This window comes from Stylophora pistillata, chromosome 13, assembly GCF_964205215.1.
Source record: "Stylophora pistillata chromosome 13, jaStyPist1.2, whole genome shotgun sequence".
Taxonomy (NCBI): domain Eukaryota; kingdom Metazoa; phylum Cnidaria; class Anthozoa; order Scleractinia; family Pocilloporidae; genus Stylophora; species Stylophora pistillata.
This window is the reverse complement of record NC_142531.1, coordinates 4,719,514-4,730,285: the sequence shown is the minus strand read 5'-3', so window position 1 is coordinate 4,730,285 and position 10,772 is coordinate 4,719,514. Positions and strand designations below refer to the sequence as shown.

At 39.9% G+C, this 10,772-nt stretch overlaps 1 protein-coding gene across 4 annotated transcripts; it reads left to right on the top strand.

Annotated features, from left to right (window-relative positions):
* Positions 1 to 52: 52 nt before the first annotated feature.
* On the top strand, positions 53 to 7,312 carry LOC111322639 (uncharacterized). Of its 4 annotated transcripts, none has more exons than XM_022925768.2 (4): positions 53 to 1,060; positions 3,723 to 5,163; positions 5,676 to 5,759; positions 6,122 to 7,312. In XM_022925768.2, the coding sequence occupies exons 2-4, from the start codon at positions 3,964 to 3,966 to the stop codon at positions 6,527 to 6,529; spliced, it is 1,692 nt and encodes a 563-aa protein (XP_022781503.1). In that variant the 5' UTR covers positions 53 to 1,060; positions 3,723 to 3,963; the 3' UTR covers positions 6,530 to 7,312. The 4 variants fall into 4 exon arrangements, with proteins under 4 accessions (XP_022781503.1, XP_022781502.1, XP_022781501.1 ...); XM_022925767.2 differs by lacking the exon at positions 53 to 1,060 and adding an exon at positions 1,549 to 1,883; XM_022925766.2 differs by lacking the exon at positions 53 to 1,060 and adding an exon at positions 1,549 to 2,010.
* Positions 7,313 to 10,772: the final 3,460 nt, after the last annotated feature.

Genomic DNA, 10,772 nt, shown 5'->3' with positions numbered 1-10,772 from the left:
CTTCTACAGAAATTCAGCTCAAACTCTCATGCACTGGGGGAAGTTGCAAAGTGATAAACACTTTTTTTAAGTGGTTCGTGAAGTTTGGAAGTCTCTTGAGAAAGCAGACTGCAAGGTTCTTTATTGGTGAATAACAATTAGCATTTTCCAAGATGGGTTTCTCAAATGTGAGTTTTTATTGTATGTGAGCTGATTTAAAAAAAAGGTTCAAATAACCCACCTTGCTGGATAATACTCAAGGTAAAGAAAACAAAACAGATTTAACTTCCAAGAAACCAACTTTTTGTTGCTTATTGTCCAACTGATTGAAGTCCAAGGAAAGCTAGACATCAATTTCGTGCTAAATGTCAGAAGTGCGGGATTTTCTTTTTCTGGCCCTAAGAGCTAATTAGATCAGACTCGATCAGACTTGGCACATCATGTAGTAATAATTGAAATAAGTAATTGTTATGTCATCTGTTTTATTTTTCAATGTTGTTTCATCCGGTATTTCCCATAAGCATTTGCCTTCCTTCAGATTGGGTGACTGTCTGACAGGTCTAGAAGTAAGAAACATCTGGTTAACCTAGTCTGGATGAAAATTTCAAAGAGGGTCTGTCCAAGGGCTTAATAAAGGCGCAGCTTGGGGAGAGAGAAACACAGGGAGCACTGTTGAAGCCCATAGCAATAATACCCCCTACCCCTCCCCCTTGAGCGGTTAAGTTGGACTAAGAAACACAGACAATTACCAATAGAAACAGTAGAGAGGGAAACGGCCAAGGAGCTTCTCCTAGCGGATTTACCTTCGAGAACACGAAGAGTTGTCTTACGCGCACGTGACAAATTTCTAGCAACACAACTGTGTCACGTGCGCACGTGCGAGTCAGATCTAGTACGTCCTGTAGTGGGTCGACCTTTAGATCCTGACTAACTTTCTTTCATAAGACGTCATATAAAGTGACTGGATATTAGTTATCTCGTTTTGTAGATTCACAGTTAAGGTTTCCCATTATCCCCTATTCCTCTCAAGGAATCAGCTTTAATTAGCAAGAACTAGCAAAAGAAAAGTTGTCGAATGTTGGTAAGTGCTAGTAACACAGAAAGGATACATATTACAAAGGCACTAAAGCCGATCTTTGCGAACACAGATTAATGATTTCGACGCAGATACTAGACGAGACTGTTCGCCACACGCTCGTGAAAATTTTTCAAATCAGGGGTAGATTCATTAACTAGATTGCATTGACTCAGAATCAGATGATTTAATACACCGCAACCAGGAATCGATTAAATTTATTAACATGTTAAAATAAGTAGAAGGGTTCATGCTGTACAGACATTAACAACAACGGGTAAAATCACGAGCGTTCTGCGTGTTTAAATTCTTTCCATGTAACAGTTTGTCGTTAAGGGAGATTATGTAAATGACCACTGAATAAAAGCTAATTGTGAAGTCGTAACAGTGGATACAGTGCTGAGCCACAGACACGCAGGCAATGGTTGATAGAAATCGGGGGGAGGAGGTAATAGAATTATCCAGAGATAGAGACAATTTTCGAGAATCGCAAGAGGGTGAGTGACAGTGAAGAGGTTTATGAGAGTTTTAACCTTTTAGACGAGTGCAGCACGAACACTGCCGCCTCGCGTGCACGTGTAAACTTCGTGCAGTGCAGCAATGTCACGTGAGTATGTGCAAAGATGTCGCTCTCTTGATCTTGACCCATCTTCCTTCTTAAGACCCCAGACTCTACGGCGACTGCATTCAAATTATTTTGTTTTGTAGACGTATCAGACGTCTGTGTTTATAATCCCTTCTCCCTCCCCCTTGTGTGGAATCAGCTTTAAAGCGGTAATTTAATTAGGACAAGAACTGGCTAAAGGATATCGAACGCTGGTGGGTGCTGGTAAGACAAGAAGGATTTACATAAGATTGCACATGGTCACTGATGCGTTCAGCCGATCTTTGCTGGCACAGGTTGATGAGTTAAATGCATGTTCGCTGCATACGCGTGGAATTTCACTTGCCCAGAGGTACTTTCTTAAACAGGGTTATAAATACTAAGAATCAGATGGTCTGAACAGCAACCGGGAATCGTTTACATGTTTTAACACTCCAATACAACAAGCATTTGTGCAGTATTGGCATTTAACAAAATCGGCTGAAATCACGAGGTTTGTGCATGCATCATTCCTTACCATGTAATAACTCATCGTAACGGTAAATACAAGTTAACAGCCTCTAAAAGTGCCCGCCGTGACAGGTCGAGACATCAGCCTGCTTTATTTAACAGAAAACAAACAAAAACTACTTTAAAACAACCATTCTTGAAGGAAGTAGCATTTTATGCAAATTCATATTAAAACAAACTACGGTAATTTTCGCCTCAGAGGTGCTGATTTTAATTCAATTCAATCACACGAGATGAAATTACTAAGAGCACGCGTCACAGCTGTTTCTTCGTAATCTATGAAAACTTCCGGTGCCAGTGATGAATTGGATGGTCTGAATTGCAAAACCGGAAGTTTGCTACGCGGCGCTCTTTAGATTGTTTGGTTTTGTTTTGACTCAGAATCTTCTAGTCTCGCAATTGATTTATTTTTAGCCTCGGGCTGTTTTGACATTCGACAATAACAGATGTAGTCGCCCGGCGATTCGGACGGTGAGGGAGGGGAGAGTGGAGCTGAACGGGTAAACTTCTCAAAAAGTGGAAGATTTTTTGGGTCTCGAATTTTAAAAAAGGCATACAATTTTACTGTGTAGCCTCGTGAACAAGGGATCTTTCTGTTTTTAAAGCCTTGCAGAAAAGATGCAGGCCTTGGCAATGTCAAGTCTTCATGTGTGGCACCAATTTGTATAATCTTGTTACCAGTATGTTTCAATATTCTCCCTGAAATGCTGGCATTAGATTGAGTAGGGAAAGTAAAAGATCGTGTGTTAGATAGGATCAGGGTTTCAAGGCTTCGCTGATGTACTCCTCCTTAGAATTTCTTCAAATACTCCCCTGGTGATCAAACGTGAGTATGCCAGAGAGATTTCTTGTTTTCTTGCTCAAGGTAGCTCGGCTGAAGCCTTGGGGGTGTGGATGCAAACCCTGTTATCGCCATAGCCTCCGAGTTCTTAGGTGGCATTCTCCTTTCCAGCTGCTACACATTCCTTTGTAAATTGAACATCTAGTTCCATTTCAAAATAACGCCGCCTGAATTTTTGATGGAAAGCTAATTCTAGAGAAAATTTCATGCCACACTTATCTTTGGTTAAAAGATCTGTATAAATTGAATCATCGGCTGTTGTAGTCTTGAAATCAATCTTTAACTCATCATTCGCGTTCATCAAATACTTCAATTGAAGCTAAGTATTATTCGAGTTGGCATTTAAAAAAATCCCAACAAAATTTACTCTGTTCACGGACGGTGGGCTACAGCCAGACTATCGGGCCGATAGTATCGGCCCATTGTGGAAAAGACTGCCACAGGGCTGGCCGGATTCCAGACGATAAATATTTGCCTTTTACTATCTATTTTGATTTGCTCATTTGCATGCTCTGCTACATTGTCTGCTTCAATTTCTATTTTGATTAGCATTTGTCCTCAGTCGACCTTGGAAACCTGAACTTATGGAAATTTGATTTGAATTCATTGTCGTTCAAAGTCTAACTTTATCAAATTAAGTCTGGCACACTGATTGCGCCTCGGCGGCATTCGAACCAACTGTGACTTGAGTTTGGTCTTCGTTTCTGTTTTAGATTTCCTCTGGCGCCACCTTGTGAAAAAGGCTGACACTATCGAGAACCAGTTCAGCTGACAAACTTTTATTTCACGCCACATTTTCGTTATGATGTAAAAACAGGAAATTCAAACTGCAGACATCCTACCGAACTTGTTTGACGAAGAGTGTCACGTTGTTAGTTACCAAAGCAGATAGACATTTTAACCCAACCCGTTTCCGCCGATAGATGTCGACTTAAAACATCATCTCGTTTGAAAATGGAGTTTTACTTAAATACAGCAACGCCTCATCAAGTTTGGACCCTTGATGAATCTTCAAATTCACATGGAGCGGAAATTCAAGGTGAGATGCAAACTTCTGGAGGCAATTTTGGAAAGGCATTACAATCTTGTCGACCAGAAGAACCACGCTACTTGGATAGTTTCAAAAGTGGAATAAGATTTCGTGGATCAGTGCCCCACAGAAGCACAGCTGCAAACCAAATGTCACCTTCAAGTTGTACTAAGAGCACCCCCTGGGAAGCAACGTTAAGCCCAACGGATATTCAAGATAGGATGCAGCCGTATGCAGTGGGCTTAAGTTCACAAATAGATAATCTTCTTCAGTCTCTTCCAACAACTTCTACGAAAATGAATTCATACCACCACATAGTTGATCCAAGGGAAACAAATCTTATGGGTATCTCATCTTACGTTATGGATATTCCCAGAGACATTCCCATACGGCCACCTGGTGAAAATGCCTTTCATTCTCGTCCAACAAGTTCTACCAATATGATTCCTAATCACCTCTCAGTTGATTCGAATGAAATGGATTCCAAGGGCATTCCAACTAACGCCATGGACATCCCCAGGGATGTAGATCCCTACCGTGTGGGTAATTCAAGGGAGAAGGATCCAAATGGAACAATGTCTTCTCATACGACTTATCCTAGAGAAGAATATCTGGGCGGCATTCAATCGGATCAAATGAAAAGTCCTGAGGAGGTACGTGCTACCATGGTTTATCTCATTCGAGAAAATAACGATGGTGAGGAAAGGAATTTTCATCAGGAGACACAAAGAGAAAACTCACAGTTCATTCAACCCAGACAGAGCTTTCCACTTAATCAGACATGCAGCAAAGCCGGTACTTCGTTTAAAAAAAAAGTTAGTTTGCCAGATGGGGCACCACTCTACCACGCTAAGCTCCAACGAGAATTAACCAGCCAAGCATACGAGAAAGCAAATAAAGGAGGGAGCAATTTCATTAACCAAACAAGCTCCGATGGAAGGATTCGATCCGAATATCTTCCCTTAACTTCTCAAGAAACAACTATCAACGGGAGAGGATTCATCGCGACTTGTCCTCGTTGCCACTGTGTTGTAGCGAGCCGGCCACAACCGGCATTATCTCCAACAACCCCTGGCACACAAAACACACGAACATCGGTCATCATGCTTACGCAAGAGAGTGAGGTAGGGTTAGTTAAAGTATCAATTGTAGACAGTATAACCCTGCTCATTGCAAAACATATTTAATTCAGCATCAAGCGTTAGCAAGTCTGTATCGTTTTCAACTAAAAGCATTTTCCCACGATTGAGTTCGCAAGTTGGAGTTTTAATCAGTTGACTCGGCTGTCTGCGCTGTTGCGTCATGTTTCTTATGGTGTCAATCAGGTAAACCTTTGACTTACGTAGGTAATGTTTCTTAAAATACAACCATGCCTACTAACTTACGATGAAAGACGAAAATTTCACTGCACAAGGTGTGGTTAAAGGGAGAGGAGATACGGTTCAGCCACATTTTCTACTCTGTCTCCACTCAAACAGGCGGGTGCGAGATCAGCTGATGCGATTCAGGTGTAGTCCGCTGACACCTGTACATTTTGAGAATCAGTAGAAAGAGTGATGGGATAGCCTTCGGCCACCATATTGAAAATTAGGAGCTGAAGGATTTTAATTTATATTTTATTTTTATTCACAATCAGGTCCAGGAGACAAAAGAAACGTCTAAACACTGTGCAGGAGGAAATCAGACATGGCCATCATCGAGAAAAAGACCACTGGAAAACGTAATACAAATTTTCAATTGTATGATGGCGAATTTTTAATCGCCTTGTCTAAGTAGTCCTGAATACCACTGGCTTTAGTTTTAACAACTCATTGAATCTACCGTCTTTTCTCCTCTTTTTAGAAAATTTTTCATGTGAAATTCCCATACGAAAGTCAGCTTTCGTTCTGCAGCTAGGTACAAGGTTTTAATCTTCTTTTAGACGATCCCCCCCCCCCCCCCCCGCCTTCCACCTTAGGCCAGCTTTTCATGATTCATCGATGACAAGAGAAAACTCAGAAAGATCTCGGTGCAAGTGCAGTTTTCGAAAGTTGTTTTTTAAGCAATCAAAAGAGTAATCAAATTATTTTTTGTTTGATTTAGGACTCCGATCATTCTGAAGAAGAGAAAGATGATGAGGAGTTACAAGAAATGTTCTTTCGTGTGAACATAGACGGCACGACTGCGAGATTCAGGCTGACGGAGGAAGATTGGGCCAAGATGCCAATCAAGACATTTCCAAGCGGCGGCCGTCTACTGAGCGGGGACTGGACTCGCATATTCCTCAACAAAGTGAAGGAAAGCAACCCATGGTGCAGTTTGCGCTTCAAGAATAATCACGTGAGATCAGAGAACTCGCGCAAGATGCACTCGTCCGTGTTTTTCAGGGGAGGGGCTGAGTGCAAGTATCCAGAGTGCAATGTTAAACTGAGATTCGTGATTAAAAAGGATTACGGGCGGCATGTGGATGTGGCGTACATTGGCAACGTCTGCCACTCTAGCTCTACCTAGATATGGAGTGTAACTTCAATATTTGAGGAAAGACGTTTTCTGCATTGCTGTTGTCATCTTATACTGAACAACAATTGCTCGATAATAATAATAATAATAATAATAATAATAATAATAATAATAATTCGCGTGGGTAATAGTTTTTTTTTCTCGTACATTTCCAAATTAGTTGACATTTCCAAATTAGTTGACATTAGTTGACACATTAGTTGATACATTTATTAAATTCGGTTCTCTTGGATTAGACTCGTATCAGACCCAAACTAACTTTGATAACAAAAACGACCTACATATAAAAATCGCGAAAGCAACTACTAGTTAATATATATTGAAAATATATTGAAAGCAGTTTTCAAAAAACACGTGCATCGAAATTATCCTTATAAAAGTAAATTACATTAATAATAATAATTATAATAATAATAATAATAATAATAATAATAACATATTTATGCAGGATAACCAATCCAGTTATAAAAAGCTACTATCAACATGGGTCCTGCGGAAAAAAAAAAGTTTGTAAAAGTCACAGAAGCCACATACACAATCTAAGAACATATATATAAAAAGAGATAGGAAGACTAGAACTAGATTCATAGGTAATCATTATATATATAGGCCCCTTTATAAAAAAAATTCTCTTTTGGTTGATTCTAATTTAACCCTGTCAGTATCTAATCTGTCCTTATTCCTAATATTATAATCATGAATATCATGTCCTTTAGATTGAAAATATTTAGTAAAATAACTTGGAGCTAGTCCTCAAGGCACTTTTCTACCAGATTAATGATGTGGATTTCTCTTCTTTTAACAAGAGTTTCCCAACCAAGGCTTGTAAACATCTGTTCGGTGGATAAATAGGCATTATTCAGTACTATTAGATAGATAGATAGATAGATAGATAGATAGATAGATAGATAATAATCTTTAGACAGGGTGCGTTTCAGAACGACCCTGTAAGCACCCACCCACCCACCCCGGGGGAGGACTTCCATCACACAGTATACTCGTGCGTAGGAAATTAACGTCTCCTACCCCTAACCCTGCAGGAGACAGGACCTCCATTTATTCGTCCCTATCCGAGAAGACTAGAATATCTAACCATTTCTTGATGTTACAGAAAGGAAGCATATTCTTCTCAGTTATTTTAAGACCTTGAGTGTTGTTCCGGCCGGGGCGAGAACCCTCGACCTCCCGCACAACAGTCCAGCGCTCTATCCATTGAGCTAACCGGTAGGTGGTTAAAGCTAACCGGTAGGCGGTTGTAGACATTCTAAACCCTCTTCATTTCCTTTGCCACATCTATGGAAGACACCACTGCAGCCACTGCAGTAATCCAGGACTGGGAGTATCATCGATTTAAACAGTCTATTCGCAGATTCGATTGTTAATGATGGCCGTGCTCTTGAGAGAATCCCCAACATCTTAGAAACTTTCTTCTTAGTTTACATGATCGATATGCTGATTCATCGAAAGGCTGCTGTCCAAAATAACGCCAAGATATTTAAAGGCACCACTGTACTTCACAGATTCACCTCCCAAGGGTAATTTCCGAATTATCCTTGGCCTCATTTTCAAAACGAGTCCTGGTGCTCATCCTTTCATATGATAATAAGTTTTCACTCACATGCAAATTAAACTCATTTTCACAAGAATGGTTGAGCACCAGGCCTCGTTTTGAAAATGAGGCCAAGGGTAATTCCGAAATGGGCTATTCCTTCGATGCCCTGACGATATAGTCTCTGTTGAGTAATTAAAGTGCTTTCTACCAGTTGTAGTAAAACTGAAACCATATTAATCTCCACAACTAATCACGGGAAAGATCAAATTAAATTCGCGTCAACTCCCTGAAGGGCAGGAAAACGTGAAGTACCAAGTCTCGATCAATCTAGCGATTAGAGCAATTTTCAGTTGTGAATTCAATGTCAAGTGTGGTCCCATACTTCGCTCTTTGATTGGTGCGAAAAACTCGCGCTACTCTCTCAAACAATCAGATGCAAAACTAAAAACAATCACAACTTGGTCGCCCGTGTTTTCCGCGCTGTGGCTCTAACTGCCATTTTCCTTTCTTCTGATTGGCTGTTGTGATTTGCGCGCTAGCCTTCCGATCAAACGAGAGGAGTGAGTTTTCTTGCCCAATCACCCAGCGCAGTGAAGCAAAACCAAAGCATTCCGTAATAATCTCAGTATTAAGAGTGTTACAACTGCGAATATCTGAACTACTCGTTTGCAGTTTACCCGTCTTGCACCTAGCATTTGTATATATGTATTGTGAAGAGCCTAACTCGTTTGTCTTAATCCGTGTGTTTCTACATGAGAAAAATTAAAATATCGTCGTTTTTCTATGATAACTTTGTCTTTTGTAAAATAAATCCTCACATTCGACTTAACCAAAAGTTAATAATCTCTTGAATTAGACTTTTCTTCGGGAGAAAAGCAACCTCAGATTTTCTTCGCCTTTAGCGGTTTTCATTTACCAAATATTTTGGCTTTTTTCAGGATCCTATCTTACAAATTTTTATATAAAAAAAAATATCCCCCTTAATCGTATTCACTCCTCAGTGATCTGCCAACATGCACAGGATTAGCCCTTCCCTAACTGATTAGCATATCGTTGGTAACAAAATCTGATATACTTTGAACCTCTGAAGTTTCTGGGGAGTTCTTTGACTATCTCTGGCGCATTTCAAGTGTTTCCTTTCTTTATCCTAACCAAACTGGACAAATACGTTTGGCTTCCCGACTGGACAACGTCATCCCATAGCATTGCATATGGAAGAGCCCGATAATTAACAACTATTCACAGAAGTGGAGGTGGTTAGTGGTGGATATTTACCGAGCCGCGAAGCGGCGAGGTAAATATTCACCGCTAACCACCGACACTGAGGTAAATAGTTGTTTTAGTATATACTAAAACAGTGAGATAATGTACACCACCAAAACTTGATTTTAATTCATACATTCCAGCAACGATTCCAACATTTTCCCGCGCGTAACGATCCAACGCGGCTCGGATCGCGGTAAGTGATTTTTTGTTTTTGTTGTAAAACCTGCCGTCTCGTTTTTTCGCTGACAGATAAAATTTCTGAGGACATTTGTTTAGCTCTGGTTTTACATTTCTTGAAATGGTGTTACAAACTCTTTCTGTATTTGAAACCATTCTGTAAAAACACCATTTAACTTTGATTTTCAAGTGAACAAGTGAGGTTATGCAAGATTAATTTGCATTTGTAAACAAAACCTTTTTCATTGGTTTTTATCGATAAACTCCCGGTTACCATTACCTTTAAACACGGCCAAACCAAATTTAGTCGCTTTCTGTGTTTTCAGGGACTGCTTCGTCGTTATTTGAGTGATTTCTTCGCTTGTCACGGATGCAAACCGGCACGCCATTTTTTCCCAAGTTGCTCGGAGGTAAATAGCAAAGGATATTCGGAGTTTGACTAGCCAATCAGAGCGCGCCTTCAACGCTATCCACTATTTTAGTATATACTAATTAACAATTATTCCACGAGCGCGCGTTGGATATGAGATGATAGATAGCCAACGAGGCGCGTAGCGCCGAGTTGGCTATAATCATCTCATATCCAACAAGCGCGAGTGGAATAATTGGTTTATTAAAAACGTTAAATTAAACTATTAAATTTTATTAAATTTTTAGCTCCCTTTTAATTTTAAGCTGACACGTACGCTTGCCATATTTGTAGATTATGGTATATTGGCTGATATACCATAATGGCTAAGCCAATAAAAAGTCTTGAATTGCATTATCCAATGATCCAGTTTTAATATCAGCCAATATACCATAATCTACAAATATGGCAAGCGTACGTGTCAGCTTAAAATTAAAAGGGAGCTAAAAATTTAATAAAATTTAATAATTTAATATAACGTTTTTAATAAACCAATTATTCCACTCGCGCTTGTTGGATATGAGATGATTATAGCCAACTCGGCGCTACGCGCCTCGTTGGCTATCTATCATCTCATATCCAACGCGCGCTCGTGGAATAATTGTTAATTAGTTCTCTTGCAAGGCTATTTTTGAGATCCATTCCAAGATCTCTACAAAATCATTTAAAAGGACCTTTTTAGTTTTCCTTTTGCTCTAAAAAACATAAAATAATTTCTCTTTCCATTTTCCCTGTCTCCTTTTCAACTTCGAATTACTTCTCGCAAGTCTGAAGCACAGAAGTTCCTCTTGTACACAGTGCGGACCTATCTGATGTTTTATTGAGGAGGG